Genomic DNA, 20,967 nt, shown 5'->3' with positions numbered 1-20,967 from the left:
GACCAGATGGTAGATGTCCAACCTGTCCTGGATGGGGTTGCACTCCCCCTGAAGGAGCAGGTTTATAGCTTGGGGATTCTCCTAGAACCATCTCTGTCACTTGAGGCTCAAGTAGCCTCGGTGGCATGGAGTGTCTTCTACCAACTTCGGTTGGTGGCCCAGCTACGCCCCTATCTGGACAGGGATAACCTGGCTTCAGTTGCCCATGCTCTGGTAATAGACAGTGGTTCTGAGAGTTCTTCAGCCAGTTCCTTCATTATGCTAGGATGCAGTTCATCGGGAGATTTGATCTTGTTCAAAGTAATTTGGTATTCCTTGACCATTTGTCTATCAAACTCAAGCTGCAATCCTGTTCCTTCAATTTATACTTCACATTTGCCAGGAGGTTCATAGACCCTTTTTTGGGAGAAGACTGAGCCAAAGTAGCAACTGAGTACTTTGCCTTTTCTTTGTCATCTGTTATCATTTTGCCATCCTCAGTGAGTAGCTGAACCACCATTTATTTTCTCTGTCTTTTCTATACATATCCCTGTAGAAATCTTTTTTTTTAGCATCCCTCACTAACCTCAGTTCATTCTCAGCTTTAGCCTTCCTGACACCATCCCTGCTATTCCGTGCTACCTGTCTGTTCTCTTCCTTTGTGGCCTGGCCTTACTTCCACTTCCTATATGTGTCCTTTTTTTGTTTTCTGGTCATCTCTAAGCTTTTTGTGAAGCCACATTGGCTTCTACTGTCATGGCAACCATGGGAGGGAGAACAGTGGACAGGGACATGAGCCATCATCCCAAGTGGGTTGGAGCAGGGACCACCAGAGGGCATCCAGCAGCTTCCTGGATTGGACAGAGGGGCCTCCTCATGGCCCAAAGCTCCATGATGGATGGAGAGCACTCAGTGTGGTGTTCCAGCCCCTCCCCCACTCCCCCAGTGCTGCCTTGCTACCTACCCAGGAGCCAGCCTCACCCAGGGGACCACGCCTCCAGCATGTCCAGCAGTGGGGAAGCCTCCAGGAACTGGGCATCCTGCCCGTTCCCTGCCACGGCGGCGTTCACATACAAGAACATGTCCTGAGCATAACAGACAGTCGGCATGCTGACAGAATGGTGGTGGTACCTGTTCTAGTACAGTTGTGGGGGTCTTGAAAGTGCAAGAATCAGGACAAATGTGACATCCAGGAATGCCACAGTGGCAGGGAAGCCTGCCAGGGCAAAGATGTCCCTGAGTCTTGCAAGCGCCACCTCTCATCTGTAGGGAGTGGATGAATTCCTGTACGTGGAGGACTGGGAGACAGAGTGAGTCCCCCAGCCCATGTTCCGCTGGAGGTCCTCATGGCCAAGTGGTGCAAGCCCAATAACACCTTCTGGAGCACAATGATGTTCCTGCAGGCACAAAGCTGGGCTTGCATCAGGTGGAGCTCTGCAATGGCCTCCCTGTTCAGTTGAAAAAATTAGCAGCACGAGGTTATTCAGGGCATGCTCATGGAGGCGGGTGAGCACATTGCCATGCCTATGTGCCATACCTGTTGGACTGCGTGTAAGCCTGGAGAACGGGCACGTAAGGTCAAACAGGTGAGGCAAGGTAGCACAGGGGTTGCAGGTACAGTCAAGGAGTGAGCTGCTCACCAGTGGCATGCACAACTGTGCGGAGGAGGACCATGAGTCATGGGCACAAACTCTCACCCTTTCTCCAGTCCCTGCCAGCCCAGGCATGGCCCAGGTATCGTCCTATTGAACAGCTCCCTGCCTTGGCATGTCCCTAGGGAGCTGAGAGGATGCCTTGCACAGCTACAGGTGCTATAAATTTAATAAATAATAACACTCCCCACAGGGTGCACCCTCCTTTGCTTTGGCAGCATCAAAAATCCACTAACAATTTGTCACTGATAATGCCGTCGCCTGTTTGGGGGATGCCTTGATTTAATGTTTTTGCTAAATGCTCTGATTTTAGAGTATAACCTGTTTTATTGTTTATAAATGATCAGATTCCCTGTTAATTTTATTTAAGTGTTTAGATTTTTCATTTTATATGTTATATCTGTTGTAAATAGCTCTATGTTTTAATTCGACTGATCCTTTTGTTTGTATCTGCAATGGCATTTGGCCCAAGCAGTAAGAAACTGAACCTATAAATTTAACAAATAATAGTAACAATCCCCTCCTGCCCCTGCCACCCTCCCCATGCCTCTTGTCTTTCTCCTTCTGGCCAGACATACCATAAGGGAGGTGTGCTGGTCACCTGGGGGAATCTCTTGCTCAGCTGGTTGGCAGAGGCGAGTCACAGTCCTCATCACTCCTTATCAGCCATGGCTAAGCCATTTGGCCTTGAGCTCTATGATCTGTGGGGCCCTGCAGGTGAGAGACACAGGATGGGGCTGGACAGTTGCTTCCCAAGGTCAGCAGGGGGCTGATGGGGAAGAGGACCAGGGCCACTTTGGGGTTGGTTTCTTTTGCCAACACATCCCACTGGACTTTTCCTGGCTGCCATGGCTGACCCTGGGAAGGCATCTCTGGGTACATCACTCCCACTGACCACCATAAGCAGTGGGACCCAAACTCGTGTCCCAACAAGTCCTTCCTCTACCAGCTGGTCATGGTTGATGTCAGAACTGCTGTATAGTCACTGCGGATGAGCATTACAACTGGCTCGCCATCACCATTGCAAAGATCAGTGCTGTCAGTAGGGTGCCATGCTCGGCCAACTCTAACCACAAGCACTGAAATGACATTACAGGAACATCCACAAGCATGCCAGGGAACTCGTCAGGAGTGGAGTGCCCATCTAGGAGATGGTCCTCAGTCCGACCCTGCCAACTGAAGCCGTCTGGAGGACGAGTGGATTCTCCAGGGGAGTACACCTGTGGGGAGGGTTGCTGTGGGGATGGGGAGAGGGGAGCTGAGCCTCTGAGTGGCTTGTGGATGTGTGGTATTCTCCTTCCTGCTGATTGGCCTCGCCTTCCTCTTTCCTTCACTTTCTGCAGTTCACCTCCAGCAGACCCCCACTGAGAGCAGTGATGATAGCCAGAGAACCAGCAAGGACCTGAAGGAGACCTCAGTGGAAGCAGCTCCCCCACCTCACCAGCCTACGGCGGCAGTTGCACAGTCACACTGGTGCTCATACTAGAGGAACCCATGGAGCTGCTCCTGCCAGAGATGCCGGCTCAGCCTGTGCAAGGTCTGATGGTGCCACCATCCCCAGTAGCAGAGTCCTTTGAGGATGCCCATCCAGCCTGCCCTGTGATTACGTGTCTGGAGTTCTCACAGGGCCCAAGAGGTGGGTGCTTCCTGGAAGAGAGTGCCCCACAAGCTCCTCCTCAGCCCCATCGGTGGGTGGTGTGGATGTGGCTGGGGGCTAGACGGGCACTTTGCTGGCACCATGTGGGCAGCATGGTGATGCTCTCCCTCCTGTTTCCCCCTTTCCTCTCCCCTTGCAGGCTCCCTGTGCTGTAGGGGCCTCTCTTAATTGTGCTGATGATGCATGACATGCCAGTGGATCAGCTGTTATGGGGTGCTTGGGGTACTGTAGTCGGCAGCTCCCCTCCCTGTTCCCGCACAAACATCCCCCCTAAAGTGCCTGCTGCCACCATTGCCGCTGCCTGCCTTTCCATGCCTCCCCTTGAGCCTTCGCCGCAGCTCCCTGTTCTGCCCTCGATCCTGCAGGAGTCTCCTGTGACTCTCTAGGACTAGGACATCCCAGTGGAGCAGGAGAAGAAGGTTGTCAACCTGGTGCTGGTCCTCCTTGACCCCTCCCCTCCCCGCTGCCTCTGTTGTATCCCCTGCCTTGCCCAGCCCCCTCCTGCTGGGCCCTCTGTAGGCGATGCCCCCCAATAATGGTGTCAGCAGGCACAGCAGCAGCGAGAGCAGCAGCAGTGGGGGTGGTGGGGGTGGCTGATCGGGACAGAGAGGGTGAGGCCGATCTGGATGACGGGAAGCTCCTCCACACCTGGGCTCCACCCTGCTCAGCCCCTCCCTTGGATGGGGGCATCGCTATGGGCTCAAGTAGAGGATGGGCACTGTGAAGCTGGGCATCTGTACCAAGAGGCTGCCACTACATCAGTATGGCGCTGCACACCCTCCATGATGGCACTGGGGAGATGGCAGTGACACTGTGGGGGTTGGTGACATCTGTGCAGGATATTCAGGGTGAAGCGGATTGAGGCACCGCTGCCACCACCCACGGCCAGTCTGAGGCCTTCCACTGGAGCATCCTCCAGATCTGTCAGGACATGGCTGCGGGGATTCAGGAGGTCCTCCCCCCCCCGGCAATCCGAACCAGGTGCAGGCGCTGGCAGTGTGTCTAAACCAGAGATCACTCACACTCCCGCTGCTGCCACTACTGCCACAGAGATGGAGTAGGAGGTGCTCCCTGCCTGTGGCAGGGCTCATTCCCCCCCCCCGCCCCTGAAAGCCTGTTCTGTTTTTTTCGGAGTGGGGTGCGTGTGCTTTTCCTGTGCGCTTGCTGTCTGTGCTGCACCTTTAGGTGTGTGCATCTCGTAGAATGCTTTCAACAAACTCTCCTTTGGCATCTCCCTGTGTGTGTTGCCCGTTCTTTGGGGGGGGGTGCGGCTGGCTGAGGCAGTCTGTGAGAATGTCTGGGGTGCTTGTGGGGTGCTAGCCTCATGACTCCATAATGGGCACATGTATGTCTGTACTCAGAATGGCTTTATTTTCCAGGAATAATAAACTGTAAGATCCTTTATTCTTTCAACCATGTCTTACCAGGCTACTCATTTCTGTACTCCACTGCTATATATACCAAACACCAATAATATTAATATGTATTGACAGAATAAGTTTAGAGGATGATATATGGAAAATATACGCGCTCTGACTTCAACATAACTCCTTTCTCTTGTCATGACGAGGAGTTATGCTGGCATAAAGGGCTTAGTAGCAATCCTATTTTACCAGTACAACTAAAGTGCCCTAGTCTGGTGCCTTAGTAAAGAGAAGTCAAATTGCCAAGTGAGTGGCTGGCGTGTAACTCGCCTACCCCACAAAAGCTAGACCCCATCTTTAGATAGCAAAAGTCTTTTCCCTGGGTCAGGATGCAATGGTTTCAATTAGAGAGTTAAGAATATGTTCCAGGCTGCAGTCTTCTGCAAACTTATCTGTGATAAGCCTCATTAAACTCAAGTAGATATGCATAGGCTTGGGCTATACTTTCTCATGCTGAAATCTATGAATGCCAAAAGTGCTTCACTTTGGCCTTTGAAGTTGGACTTGGCAATGCCTTTCCAGAAATCAAAAGGGCATTTTCTTAATGTCCTGATGTGTGGAATGGGATGAGGCTCAGGTTGTGAATTTGTAGTGAGTCCAGGAAGTACTTCTTGGGTCCTGCGCAGAAGATGTTCCCAATGGACTGTGCCACAAATGTACACAGATACATTATATTGAAAGAGAAAAACAAACGTGTCAGTGATTAGATGGCACAACGTAGTGCTGAGACAGTACTTACAAAGGGGGTGTGACGTAGTTAAGCTTATTATAGTTTCATGGACTCATCTCTCTAGTACAGTATTTCCCAAACTTCTGATAGCAAACAGCAGAACCACCCATTTCTGAGGTGTGGCAGAATCGCCCACCACCGATATGAGCCTGGAGCAGTAAAATCATGCAGAGAGGCGCCAGACAGGAGGCTTCCTGCTTTGGGATTCATTTGTATCTTGCAACTCTCAGTTTGGGAGTTTTGGATCTAGTGAACAGAAGCCTAACTTGCTATTCCTGAACAATGCTACTTGATGTTGGTGCATGCTAACAGACCAACTGGTCTGTTACAAATGTCACCAAAAACTTTTTCCAGTCATCAGGGCAGGAAATACCCCATTGTTCTGCTCTCCTGGCCAGCTAACCTTCCACTTCGGATAAGTAGTTTTAAGTTATCTGCTGCTAGACAAACCGGCTGACCCATACTTGTGTCCCCGGGGGTATGAATAACTGTAAGGGGATGTCTGAGGAGGCAGTGATGGCTGGAAAGCTAGAAGCCCACATCTCTCCCCAAACAGGCCTGCTAGCCAGTCCCATGGTCATAGGCAGGCACCTCTCCCTACATCCATACACTCTTATCTCTGGAATGGCGGGGGGGGGGCTGGATTTGGCCCTGGGCACTGGTTGTTCTTCCATAATATATAGTCTGAGGTTCCACAGAGAAATGGTTGCATCTTACATCCTTTTCACTAAACAGCAGAATAAATATCTGGTTTATAGAACTGAAAGGCACCAACAACTCGTTTTGTGGATCATTCTCCTGAGTATGTTCTCCTCTTAAAGATCCCACGCTCTGAGACAAAACATCCTCTACTTAAAAGCATCCCTCAAAAATATTTGTCCAGCCTCTTACTGAAAGCCTCAACTTTAGGAGAATCCTCCACGTGTTCCAGGGCTGAACCACTCTCAACGGCAGGAAGCACTTCCTGACATTCCACTTAAATCTAACTTCCTCCACTTATTAACTACACTTCTTGCCTCATATACTGTAGGTGACCTTTCCCCCCTACCTATTATTTGAAAACAGTCAGCGTATATCAAACCTTAATCTTATTTCTCTTATCTGAACATACCCAGAAGTACACCCTTCCTGGTGTAGTTTGCTTTTTATCTCAGCCTTTGTGAGAGAAGGGGGAGCCAGATGTGGCCCCAGGACCCTGCCCTCTGCAGGATAGCACCCCGCCCATCTTCTCCGGAGCCATCCCCTCTCGCCTTTAGAGATGGACTGACAAAGAAATGAGGTGTCCATTGTCTGAGAAGCTTGCAATGTGACAGGAAATGCAGGACAGGAAACGAGAACTTTCCTATGGCTCACAAATGCAGTCAACAGGTTTTCAACCCCCAGGGATACAAATGGGAACAAACCATTTTTCTTTCCAGAGGCACAATTTGATAACCAGGATAAGAGCTATACCAATCACTAAGCTGCCAGTTTATTTATCTGTGTGTATGCATTCAAGCAAAAATAACTATTCCCTTCCCCCCTACAACTAATTAAATTCTTACAAAGCTCAAGAGATAAGCTGGAACAATTGTATTGGTCCAGAGCAGATGTGATGCTGATTCTCTTGCAGCTCAGGAGCTTCCCTCCAGATCATGCCCTCCCTCCTTCCTGTTTGTGTACAGATAGGGCAAACAATGTCATAGTCATGGTTGTTGCACCGATTTTATTCCTGATTTGCAGACTGCACTGGCCTGAGTTAGTGTAATATTGCGAAGAGGACCAGATGGATGCAGTAAGTGAAAACGATCCTGACGCTGATGTTGAGGGTTACCTGTATCACTGAAACCAATGATGTTGCTTGTTGAAGAGTATGCACAAGGTCTGAGGCAGGAGTGAGGAACCTTTTCTTTCTGTTGTTCTTGGCAAGGGTAATCTGTAGGGGACCATCTGCCAATGGTGGGCAAGGCCAAACCCGAAAGTAGGCAAGGCTTGAGCCAAAATTGGGTGGGGCCACCCTTTTTCTCACCCCCCCCATCCCAGAGGGTTGTTGGAGGAGGGACAGAATTCTGAACTGATTGAAGAGGCCTTACTAACCCCCCCCATTGTTCCATACATCAATGCTTCCTGGCTCTTTCTTTCTGGGTTCCTCTACCTGCATAGAATTAGGTGAAGCTGCAGGTTCTCCACATTTTGTCTGAAAACGCCAGACAAAGTCCCTGATTTTGTTGGGGCTTCTTATGGAAGAATTTATACTATCAACCACCATATTCAAAGGCTCTAGCCTGGGAGCAGCTAACCTTTTTCACCACAAGGGCTGACTTGACCATAAGCCACATCTCTAAGGACTGCATGCACACAAATCCATACATACTGCACGCACACCACACATGCAGGCACACAATCACTCTCTCACCCTCACACACAAAGATTCACTCTCTCTCACGCACAAATGCAGGCACATAGCACTCTTTCTTTCTCTCTCCTTACACCTGTAAGGAGGAAAAGAAATAATGTCTCACCCGCTGCTGCTCAGTCGCAGTACTTCAATAGGATATATACCTTCCAAACACATCTCTAGTCAAAGATAATAGTGTAATTCAACACAATCACACTGCTCCGATACAATCTCTGTGCCTGTGGTAATGAAACGTATTATGTTCAGGTCTGTTCTTTGATTCTGGTGGATTGCACCAAAGTGAATTCCTTCTATGATTCCCTCCCACATTAACCAGATCAGGGTGCAGACATGGAATGTCCCCAGCTAAGTATTTATGTATGCAGTGAAGGCTGGTTCACCAGGGCTACAGGCTCGACAAATATTTTATAATTTCTTGACTTTAGTAGTGTGCTTTAATAGTTGCAACGAGTGGGAGGAGAACAATGCAGGAGGTTACCAGGTGCCCAGCTCCTGCTTGCGGGCTTCCCCCAGACACCTGGTAGGCCACTGTGAGAACAGGATGCTGGACTAGATGGGGATGGGGATGGGGGTGACGGTGAAAATGGATGCAATGTGTTGCTGCAGAAAAGAAGAGAGAAGTTGGGAAGGTGAAAAGAGAGCTTAGCAGTTGTATGGGTGGGAAAGGGAAGCTCCAGGGGACTATCATGGTGGGAAAATTGAAACCTAGTATCAGGGAATTAGGTTTTACCAATGAACCCAAAGCCGCTCCTGGGTGATCAAGCCAGGAGATAGCAGGAACAAGCAGGAGGAGTGTTGGGACTACAACAAGATGAGAATTATTGAAAGATGTCCAATTGACAGAGCCAGGTGTTTTTGTGAAGTGTCCATTGCAGGAATGGTAAAATGCAAATTTAGATATGCCTAATAGTCCTGATCCTTCAGGCTCACACACTCATGCAAGTAGCTGGTGGCTGACCAGTACTGTAGAAAGGAAGAAGAGACTTGCTCACATTGTCTCAGGTGGTAGGCTGTGGTAGAAAACTTCTCAAATCTTCTGATGAAACTGAGGTGTCTTTATAATCAGATAATGTTTTAATGTTCTTTTGATATTTTCACTGAGCCCCAGTATTTCACCCATCAGCTGGCACATGTAGTGACGTCAGTCTCTTGGGCACTTCTGTGTTCTCGGGACTGCGTCTCCTCTTTCTGATACCAGGTTGGTGCCTATAAAGGGTGCTGGTCATGAGGTCTCTTATAGGATACTTAATTCTAATGTAAGAATTATAGAATTTGTTTATATTTGATGTATTCCAGACACCCCCAACTGTTGTCATCTTAATAACCTTCAGCGCCTCCAAACCTCTAGTTTCAAACATAAGCCCTAGAAAGAGAAAATCATTCACACTTCACACCACACATCCACTACATGTTATCATAACACAAACTATTCTGTTATTGGTGGCCTTAGGCAACTAGCTGGTTCAGCAGGGCATACAGGCAATGTAACAGATAGTGCACTTTGTTTGACAAACAGTGTGGAGAAGGTTATAAACATTCCTGGCTTTATCTGAAACACTATTTCTGTCAGTTTCAATACGCAGACCATTTCTTATATATATTTTAAAGATACAATTATAAATGTGAATGATAGAATAAAATTTACAGTAAATGCACAGCAGTGCGTATTTATATAGAAATATTCCAATAGTATCAATAATGGCATGAATGAAGGACATAGAGGTGTTTCTCCATTGATACATATAGGAAGGAGGAAATATGCAGCAAATATACTTTAATTTGTATCAAAGTTAGATATGTATTTGTATTACTAGAAAACAATGTCTTGAGCATGTGTATTGTTACTTTATAAATCCCGGTGATTCAAATGTCTTGAGTCCTGTTTCCATTACGAAACCATTAACAAAAGGCAGCCTCTTGCAAAACCACAAAAATGCAGTTTCCAACCTGGCAAAGTACTTCGCATGACTTTTGAACTACTGGAGGAGTCTGTGCATTCTGAGTGCTTTGTTTTGGTGACTAAGGCATGGGTATGTTTTATTAAACTCCAGTAGTGGTCTCAATGCTGTTTAGAATGTGACAAGAACATGAATATTTGTGGCCACTCTCGGTAAACATACACAGTTTTTTCAGCTGTCAATGTTATTGCCATTCTGTAATATGTTTGGTCCGAAATGTGCAGTTGCTTCTTGAGAGAGACTATGGATTCTGCAAAAGACAATGCTTACTAGGCCCCATTGCCCCACCTCACGTTGCTGCATCACAATGATGTTCTCAGTGAGCCTCTGTTTATCACTCCTGCCTGTGTCCTTCCTAAGTGAAAGAAGCCCTTTCATCCCCATTTTCCTAGGCCAGAGAGAGGAAGGGCACTGTTGGGAGATCAGGGCCCTGGACATGTTAGGCCCAAGAAGTCCATGCTGTTTCCTTGCCCTCTCATTGGTTCTTCTTGATTGTCACTTTGAGGAAGGACCATAGCTTAGTGGTAGAGCACCGTCTGTACATGCAGAAGGTCCCAGTTTCGATCCCTGGCATCTCCAAGTAAGGCTAGGAAAGATTTCCTACCTGAAGCCCTGGAGAGCCAGCACCAGGCAGCGTAGATGACACTGAGCTAGGTGGACCAATGGTCTGACTTGGCAGAAGGCAGCTTCCGATGTTCTTGTCTGGGGTTGTTTAGCCTTGTAAGTTGGGAGCAGTCTTCCCCAAGCTGGTACCCTCCAGATGTTTGGGGCTACAACTCTCATCAGCCCCAGCCTCCATGGGCAATGTGTTTTTCTGTATGCAATTGCCCTTTGGGTCCTGATCCCCAGTAAGCTTACTATTAGATTGCTAGTCACAGTACTGATGAGTCTGCCAACACCTCCACTTCCTTCTGCTTATATTACGAACTGTTTGGGACCAGGTTATTTGAAGGATCATCTTCACTCATATGATCCTGCCCATATTTTGAACTTCAGATGTCCTTCTCATATACATGCCCATAAGATCAATTAGGTTGATAGGCAGAAGAGGTCCTTTTCAATGGTAGCTCCACATTTATAGAACACTTTACCTACTGAGATATGATTGGTCCATTCAGTTCAGGCCCATACAAAACAGTTATTAAACGGCCATTTATTCCAGCTTGCTTTTTCTTGATGGCCTCCAGGTTTCTTGTCCCCTTTGCCATCCGCATACTGACTCTGTGAAGGTAACTGAAACAACAGGCAGATTCTGATCCATGCTGGGAAGGGTACAACAAGCCATGGTGCTTCCAAGCTCTGGTGCAGTACAATAATGCCAATGCATGTACCCCAGACTGAGATATCTCAAATCCATTAAGCACAAACACACAGAGCCCATGAACTTCTGTAGATCTTGTTCCAATAATACAAAAAGACTAAATGTGGAGTTATAACCAGAAATTAGGAAAATGAATACTGTTACATATTTATTCATTGGTGTGCTGGAAGCTTTACAGAACATAAAATTAAATTCTTATTCAGATGGCTTACATCACTCTGCATTAGACAGACAAAACTGGGATATGCAGAGAACTTAGGAACTGACAAAACATAAATTGTAGGTTAGAGGTTTATCTAGGTACCAGTTCTGTACTGACATCTGCTGGCTGAAAGGGAATATTGCATGGACCAAATTCTGCTCCTGTAATCCTAGGACTGGATCATGAAATTTTGCTGCCCTGGTGTCACATAGATAAAATGGTTTTTGTTTTTTTTCAAATCATAGGAAAAAATATTATACATTGTGTGTGGACTGTAACATGCAACATGCTTCTTTACCCTCTTTACCCCTGGCCTTTGACACTTGAGGGCCCATCCTAGTCTTGTGACTGTAATTTGTTTTAAACTCTTTTTAATACTGTATTTTAAATTGTTGTGATCAGTGAAGAGTGGGTAATAAACTGAAATAATATAACATGACTAGGGGCTGTGCTCATGCTCACTTCACTCACCAACTCCACCTACCCTCATCCCTTCACCAAACCCACCCACCCACCCCCAAACTGTATCTCAGGCCTAATTTCTGATTTTCCTAATATATGTGCAGGTCAGCATGAGGCCTTTTCAAGGTTCCTGGACAGAAAAATCAACCCACCAACCAAGGTGTAGAACATTGCACTTATCCCTGTTAAATTTCATTATGTTGTTTTCAGTCCAATGCTCTAGGCTATCAAAAACACTTTGAATTTTGTTTCTGTCTTCCAATGTATTAGCTATCCCTTCCCAATTTTGTATCCTCTGCAGATTTTATAAACATTCCCTGCACCTCCTCACCCAAGTAATTGATAAAAATGTTGAAGAGCACTGGGCCCAGGACCGATCCCTGTGGTACCCCGCTCGTTACCTCCCCCCAGTTTGAGAAGGAACCATTGATAAGCACTCTTTGGGTAAGGCGTAAAATGAACATCCATGCCCTTCAAGATCCTATTAAGTGAGCCTGCTTTCAAACAACTCTCAAGAAACATCTACCGACGGAACTCCCTGAAAATGTCGAGGAACACTGGATTAAAGTGAAGACTTCCATTATTGCAACATGTGAACAAACTATTGGATAGCAAACTAAGAAACATTAGGATTGGTTTGATGAGAATGATAGTGAGATTGAACATATCATCGACAAGAAAAGGAAAACCTTCCAGATATGACAGAAAGACATTAACTGTGCTGCTAAGAAGAAAACTATGCCAGTGCAAAGGCTGAGGTCCAAAGAAGAACTAGAGAATAAGAACACCTAGTGGATAAAGAAAGCTCAAGAAGTCCAGCACTTTGCAGATGCTCACAATGCACGGGGCTTTTTTAATGCCATAAGGGCCCTCTATGGACCAACCAATTATGGTACAAATCCCTTACGTTCAATGGATGGTACCAAACTTCTTAAGCATAAAGAGTCTATTGCACTGCGCTGGAAAGAGCATTACCACGACCTCCTTAATCGTAACTCTTATGTGGCTGATAAGGTCTTCTCGCAAATTCCACAGCAACAAACTAGAAACGAGCTTGCAATATCCCCTAATGTGGATGAAGTCAATAAAGCCATCAATCAAATGAAGAACAACAAATCTAGTGGACCTGATGGGATTCCTGCTGAAGTCTTTAAAGAAGGTGGGCCTGAATTTACACAACAACTTCATAAGCACATTGAAAAAAATCTGGATGCGGGAAGAGATCCTGGTAAACTTTAGGGACGCCATAATTATCACCCTTTTAAAGAAGGGTGATAGAACAGATTGTGGGAACTATTGAGGTACATTTCTTCTTGCTATCGCAGGTAAAAGTGTAGAGTGTTCGAGGATCGGGATATTCACAGGGAGACCAAAATGCTTATTTACAAAGCCATTGTACTACCGACCTTACTATACACCTGTGAAATATGGACCATTTATAAACGCCGCTCCCAACTTCTTGAAAGATTCCACCAATGCTGCCTCCGGAAAATTCTGCAAATTACTTGGGAAGACAGATGGACTAATGTTAGCATTTTGGAAGAAGCAAAGACTACCAGTGTTGAAACAATGATCCTTCAACATCAACTTCGCTGGACTGGTCATGTTGTTCGAATGCCTGATCACTGTCTTCCAAAGCAGCTATTTTACTCCCAACTTAAGGATGGAAAACGGAATATTGGTGGACAGCAAAAGAGGTTTAAAGATGTTCTTAAAGCGAATCTAAAAAAAGTAACATGAGCATCGAGAACTGGGAAGTCTTGGCCCATGAACGTCCCAAATGGAGGTTGGCTATTATCAAAGGTGCTATCGACTTCGAAGAAGGACGAATACAGGGTGAATGGGACAAACAAGCTAAGCGGAGGCACGTCAAATAAATCCTCATCATGACCATCTTCCATCTGGAAACCTATGTCCTCACTCTGGGAGGCTGTGTGGATCCAGAATTGGCCTCCACAGTCACTTACAGACCCACTGTTAAAGACCTTATCTTGGAAGACAATCTTACTTAAACAATCTTAAACAAGAACAAAGCGGTCTGAGCATATAACACCTGTTCTGGCCCGCTTGCACTGGCTGCCAATATGTTTCCGGGCTAGATTCAAAGTGTTGGTATTAACCTATAAAGCCTTATACGGTGCAGGACCACGTTACCTTGTAGAACGCCTCTTCCGATATGAACCCGCCCGTACACTACGTTCTACTACGAAGGCCCTCCTCCGGGTTCCAACTCATAGGGATGCCCGGAGGGTGATGACAAGATCTAGGGCCTTCTCAGTGGTGGCCCCCGAACTATGGAACAGTCTCCCCGAGGAAGTGCGCCTGGCGCCGACGCTGCTTTCCTTTCGGCGCCAGGTTAAAACCTTCTTATTCTCTGAAGCATTTTAATCTAAATTGATTTAAATTTAAAATGTCACTGCATTGATTTAGATTCTGTTCTTTTGTATCATATTGTGTTATTTATTGTATCTTTTATGCTTTGTATTTCTATGTTCACCGCCCAGAGAGCTATTGCTAGTCGGGCGGTATATAAATTTAATAAATAAATAAATAAATAAATTACTCGGCCACAAGTGATCGCCAGTGAATGACCAGATAATTGTTCCATCCAGCCCACATTTAGTTAGCTTGCTAATCAGAATATCATGGGGCACTTTGTCAAAAGCTTTGCTGAAATTGAGATATGTTATGTCCACAGCATTCCCACAGCCTACCAGGAAGGTTACCCGATCAAAAAATGAGACAAGATTAGTCTGGCAGGGTTTGTTCTTTTTCTTAATAATTTTATAAAAATTACAAAAACAAGAAATGAACACAACAAAGGAGGAAAGAGACAAATGCTTATAAATTTATACAGGTTTAATCAAGTCCAAGTTCAGAATGATTGATTTATAATTCAATCTCAGTTTAAATTCCATTGTCCCTTTAAAGTAACTAGCCAGTCCTTTTGTGTGGGTGTGCTAGTTTTCCTACATAAAATCCCTACTGCACTTGCTATGTCAGGTCTAGTGTTGGTGGTTAAGTACAGAAGCTTATTGCTGTTCTGTATTTGTTATTTGGTAAAGGTTCACCTACATCATTGTCTTTTAGAAAGGCTGTCGCCATGGGCATTGTTACAGGATAGGCATCTTTGAGTTCCAGAGTCTCTAAAAGATCAACAATCTTTTGCCTTTGGCTGAGAAGGTAGGAGCCAACTCTTTCCCTTTCAATCTGGATGCCTAGGTAGTATGTTGCAGTGCCTAATTCTTTAATCTCAACTGCCTTGTTTAAATGATGTACAATTTCTGTGTAGTCTTGATCTCATTGAGTTGCTACAATCAAGTCATCAACATAAATCAAAGTATAAGTCAAATGTCCATCTTTGCTTCTGGTGTACAGGCATTGGTCTACCTCACCTTGCTCCTTCAGCATTTTATCCAGTTTCTCATTCCAGACTCTTGCAGCTTGTTTGAGTCCATACAAGCCCTTTTTAAGTTTACATACAAGGTGTGCTTGCTTCTGGTTCATGAAACCTGGGGGTTGCTGCATATACCATTCCTCTGTTATTTCTCCATGCAGAAAAGCAGTCTTGACATCGAGGTGCCTGATGTGCATCTGTTTGGAGGCTGCCACACTTAGTAGCATTCTTATTGAGCTGTGTTTGACAACAGGAGCAAAAATAGCATCATAGTCCTCTCTGTATTTCTGCAGGAAACCTTTGGCAATTAGTCTTGCCTTGTAGTTTCAATTTCTCCTCCTGCATCTTGCTCCACCTTGAATTACCCATCTACACCCTATGGCTTTCTTGCCTGGTGGAAGCTCTGTCAGGGTCCACATTTTATTTTTGTATAGTGCATCCATCTCCTCCTAAGCAGCTTTTCTCCACTGAGCGGCCTCGGATGCTGACATCTGCTTAATCTCCCAAGTTGATGGTTCTCTAGGTAGCACCGACTTTGTGAGGTAGGACAGGTGTGGAGGGGTACACCCTTGTTGGTTCGCGATGAGCATCTAGGAGCCTGTTCTGGGATCTGGTCTGGTTCTGCAGCATCTTCCAGCCCAGTCATTTTGACATCCGCATCTGCATCTGTACCGCTCTCAGCCTCAGCCTCATTTTCTGCAGTCTCTGCCTCTTCATTCTGCTCAAGGCTTGGGTCAGGTTGTGGTGTCATTGGTGTCCCATATGTGGGTACTGGCATATCTATGAGGGATTGGACATGGTGCCTTGCTCTTCTGAGAAATCTAGCACAGTCCCTCTCTTGTCAGCTCTCCGTTGCTCATCAAAGTAGACGTGTCTCATGCTGACTTCACTGGTTCTCAGGTTCATAACTCTGTAGCCTTTGCTACAAGGAGCACAGCCGATTAAAATAGTCTGTTCTGTCCTGGCATCTAGCTTCTGCCTCTTGTTTTGCTACCAACTATGGAATATGTCCCAGGTTTGGAATTCTGCCATGCCATAACTGAAATGGTGTATGTGTGGTGCCCTTGGTTGGCAATCTGTTCTGGATACACGTTCCAGCGACTATTGCATCACCCCATAGTCTGCTGGGTAGATCAGCATCACCCAGCATGCATTTAGTCATTTTCAGAAGAGATCTAAAGTTCCTTTCAGAAATTCCATTCTGCTTTGGAATACGACTGACAGTCCTCCTGGGCAAAATGCCTTGTTCCTCCAGGAAATTCTATGTTTGGTGCGATATAAACTCACCACCATTATGTTTGTAGAGCTTTTAGTTTTCTTTCAAACTTCGTGCTCACCATCAAGATGTATTTCTTAAGCATCTCATGTGTTTCGCTCTTCTCCTCTAGTAGGTAGGTGACACAGTACCTTGAAAAATCATCCACAACATTTATAATATATCTATTCTTCCCAAGTGAGGGTACATTAAATGGTCCACAGAGGTCACTGTGTATGAGATCCAGCACCATGGTGCTTCCTTTTCTGTTCTTGGTGAAAATGAGGGCCTAACTGCCTTTTCTTCAATACAGTTTATGCACCTGTTTGTGCTGTCATGGTACTCTTGGTTTACCTTGATATCTGTTGCAAGGTTCTGTTTTTGTAGTTGCAGGATTGCCTTTCGATCGTGATGTCCCAGCCACTGATGCCACAGCTCCAAGCTGGTCTCATCCTTATCTACTATGGCTGCATTTGCTTGTTCAGCTGACTTAGTTCATAAACACCATCATTTTCAACAGCTTGTGCAAACAAAATATTATTGTACACTTTCCATCTTGGAAATGTATTGCAAATTCTTTCTTATCTAATGCAGACACGCTTAGCATGTTGCAACTCAATTCAGGAATAACAAAACATGATCTGCTCTGTTTTCCATGGTTTCATGAGGTAATTTGCATTTTAGAACAAGACTGCCAGCTCCATGAATCTTCATGTGTTGGCCATTAGCAGTCTGAGTTTTTTCTTGAATATTTCTGTTTATTTCATGAAATAAAGCTTCATTAAATGAAGAATGATTTGTACATCCACTGTCCAAAATCCAATTGTTTGATTTTTGTTTATAATTATTTGCCATTAGACCTTATGCACTAAAAGGAAATTGCTTTCTTTGAGTCCTGCTCTCTCAGGTCTTTTGGTATTCTCAGGAAAAAAATGCTCTTTGTCCTCTCTGTTTGAAATTTGGAGAGCTGCTATTGGCTGATGAGCCCTTGGATGAGACACAGTGCTTAGCTAGGTGACCACGCCTCCCACAGGTAAAACAGCATTGTGATTGGTTCTTGGGAGGGGCTTTCCCCTTCCGTTTCTCCTTCCCACTGGCCAGATAATTTAAGCCACTTGTAGGAGAACTCTGATCAATACATTCCTCTCTTAGCCTTGCTATGGCTTGTTCAAACTTAATCTCATGTTTGTCGTTTAAAAGAGAAATAAATGGTTCAAATCTCTCTCCTAATGTGCCCATAAGGAAACCCAAATTCTGTTGGTCATTAAACTCAAGTCCAGTTAACTTCAATTTGCTAAATATAGTAATCAAAGAATGTATGTGCTCAGGGCCGGTTCTAAAGGGCGGCCAGGTTGGGCACTGGCCTGAGGGCCCCGGAGCTACAGGAGCCCCTGAGGGGCCCTCCGCTCCCCTTCCACGATCCACACCCCACACTTACCTGTTAGCCGGCTCAAGGAAATTAAAACATCCTGGTTTCAACTTCGCCAAATTCACCATTACATCACTATGCCAATTAACAAACAGCAAGTGGCAAGACCTCTGACTCTTTGAATCTTTCCTTGCTCAACCTTGGGAAAGTGGAAAGGGGACACTGTCAAAGATATATGGCATATTATTAGAGATAACAGTAGGTTCCTCTACAAACCATAAAGCTCCTTGGGACAAAGACCTTTGTCAAAACATTAGTGAATCAGACTGGAATGGTAAATGGAGTAGAGTCCCTTTCAAATCTGTTTCTTCTAGGATGCATGAAAATGCACTGAAGCTGATTCTCAGATGGTACCTCACTCCCCACACCCTACATAGAACTAATAACAAACTCTCCCCCTTGTGTTGGAGGGGGTGTGGGGAGTGAGGTACATTTGACCATATGTGGTGGTCCTGCGCTTTCATTGTTCCCTTTTGGCAGGAAGAGTTTAACAAAATCCACAAGCTTACCAATCAGTCCCTTCACCTTGAGCCATCATTGGCTTTGCTACTTGTCTTTAATGAAGTCGGTAATAAAGTCATACACAAAACCCTGACAAGCTTTCTTCTTATAGCAGCATGACTGGTGATAGCTGCTTGATCCATATATGATCCACAAATGGTATCAGGCAATATGGAAATTAGCACTTATGGAAAAACTAACATAGTTTAAAACCAATCAGGCAAGGAACAGAAGCAGATAAGTTCTATGAACAATGGTACAGCTTTATTGTATTTGTTCATCAAAGTGATGGGGCTTGCAAGCCTCCAGCCTCGCATGGCCAGATCTGGCGATCCAAATTGGGATAACCTCTGAAAAATAATACAGGACAACAACTAATTTAATTCATACTCACTTCCCTAGAGTGTTATATGTATAACTACTCTTATAGATAACTGAACTATTTTCTCTCACTGTTGTATAAGTTATATCTGTTTTGTATTCTGTTCTATAAAACCAAAGAAAATATTATTTAAAAAAAGATATTAAGGCCTACAAACAGTGAGGTCAATGTTTAAGGCATCTGTGTTTGAATTTGGACTGGTTGATATTTGGTGCATATTGTACAGATTATTACTATACTTTATTATCATCAGTACACCATTCTGCTTCCTGAATTCTTACTAGTGATAGGCTCCGTTTCTGCAATAATTGGATTTGGCATCTAATTATTATTATTTCTGATTTTCTCTCTCTCTGCAGAATTTTGAAGTAGCAACTCTCTGCCTGACTTCCGATTCATTCTTCTTCTTTTCCTATTTGTTTTTTTAAATTCACTTTGAAATCATTGATTGTGTGAGTGATACTTCTATCGATCTACTTTCTTTGTGAGCTTTCCAAATTCCCTTTCACTGATGTCAATGAGCTGGTTTACAAGTGATCCAAATGAGCCACCTCTCAGAGAGTGAGTGAACACAGCGAGCCAAAAGGGGGGGAGGCTGTCTGTTCTGAGTTAATGTGTGCTCAGCTGGGCAGGTAGAAAGGCTGAAGGGTTCTATAGCAGCTTGAGTGGAAGGACTGTGTCCTCATAGTGGTTGACTGAAGAGGCGTGGCCTGATAACTGCTGAGTGCAATTATCAGCACCTGTGTGCTGGGAGTCTGTTTCCTGACTCCTATCTGAGCAGAGCAAAGGAAGCTGCCTCAGCTGGTCTTCGAGTGATACAAGTGAGCCACCTGTCAGAAAGCGGGCAAACAGGGAGAGCTAACAAGAGTTTGGCAGCAGAGTTCGCAAGGGGAGGTCCCAAACAAAAATTGTCTTGTAGCATGCATCATGTATCAGTGGGACTTTCCTATTAACCTTCAAGGAGAACAGGACAAAGCAGGCCATTCCAATATAAGTACAAAGATAGCAACAAAAGGTAAAATGATCACAGATGACAAAGAAAAAGCAGCTCAGTTCCTACTTTGGCTCAGTCTTCTCTCAAAAGAGGGCCTATGCCCCTCCTGGAAAACATGAAGTACATGTTGAAGGGGCAGGATTGCAGCTTGAGTTTGATAGACAAATGGTCAAGGAATACCTAATTACTTTGAATGAGTTCAATCTCCAGGACCAGATGAACTGCATCCTAGAGTACTGAAGGAACTGGCTCAAGAACTCTCAGAACAGCTGTCTATTATCTTTGCAAAATTGTGGTGGGTGGATGAAGTGCCAGATGACTAGAGGAGGGCTAATGTTGTCCCTATCTTCAAAAAGGAGGAACCTGGGAACTGTAGACCAGTCAGTCTGATATCAAACCCTGGGAAAATTCTGGAGCAGATTGTAAAGCGGTCAGTTTGTAAGCACCTTGAAAACAATGCAGTGATTTACCAACATGGCTTTGTCAAGAACAAATCCTGACAGACTAATCTTATCTCATGTTTTGAGCAGGTAACCTCCCTGGTAGACTGTGGGAATGCTGTGGACATAATATATCTCGACTTCAACAAAGCTTTGGACAAAGTGCCCCATGTTATTTTGATTAGCAAGCTAGCTATATGTGGGCTGGATGGAACAACTATCAAGTGATCTTGATAGGCTGGAGCACTGGGCTGAAAACAACTGGATTAAATTTAACAGGAATAGGTGCAAAGTTCTCCACCCAGGAAAAAGAAACCAAATGCTCAGCTATAAGCTGGAGGGATACTTGGTTTAGCAATACTACATGTGAGAAGGATCTTGGAATTTTGTTGATCACAAGCTGAATATGAGCTAACAGTGTGATGTGGCTGCAAAAAAGACAAATGTGATTTTAGGCTGCATTAACAGAAGAATAGTTTCCAAGTCGTGAAGTACCAGTTCCTCTGTATTTGGCACTGGTTAGGCCTCACCTTGAGTACATCACTCAGATCTCGACACTGCACTTTCAGAAGGATGCATACAAACTGGAATGGGTTCAGAGGAGGGCAACAAGGATGATCAGAGGACTTGAAACAAAGCCCTGTTGAGGAGAGACTGAAAGAACTGGTCATGTTTAACCATGAGAAGAGAAGACTGAGGGGAGATATGATACTACTCATCAATTACTTGAGAGGTTGTCACACAGAGAAGGGCCAGTATCTCTACTTGCTGTATCTGCCCTGCCCG

At 45.1% G+C, this 20,967-nt stretch overlaps 1 protein-coding gene across 4 annotated transcripts in view; it reads left to right on the top strand.

Moving 5' to 3' along the window:
• The window catches only part of LOC133369271 (uncharacterized), a 63,733-nt gene that overhangs the window by 13,802 nt on the left and 28,964 nt on the right, over nt 1–20,967 (top strand). For 3 of the 4 annotated variants that reach the window (XR_009758854.1, XR_009758853.1, XR_009758855.1), the window contains exon 2: nt 2,975–3,267. Coding sequence is in view for 1 of the 4 variants with exons in the window: in XM_061594398.1 (XP_061450382.1) it covers nt 2,975–3,037 (63 nt within the window). In the remaining 3 variants the exon portion in view is untranslated. Of the gene's footprint in view, nt 1–2,974; nt 4,702–20,967 lie in introns of those variants that run through there. The other variant, XM_061594398.1, reaches the window with a different exon arrangement.

This window comes from Rhineura floridana, chromosome 13 (genome assembly GCF_030035675.1).
Source record: "Rhineura floridana isolate rRhiFlo1 chromosome 13, rRhiFlo1.hap2, whole genome shotgun sequence".
Taxonomy (NCBI): Eukaryota; Metazoa; Chordata; class Lepidosauria; order Squamata; family Rhineuridae; genus Rhineura; species Rhineura floridana.
The sequence above is the reverse complement of the archived record's forward strand: the minus strand, read 5'-3'. Positions and strand labels throughout refer to the sequence as shown.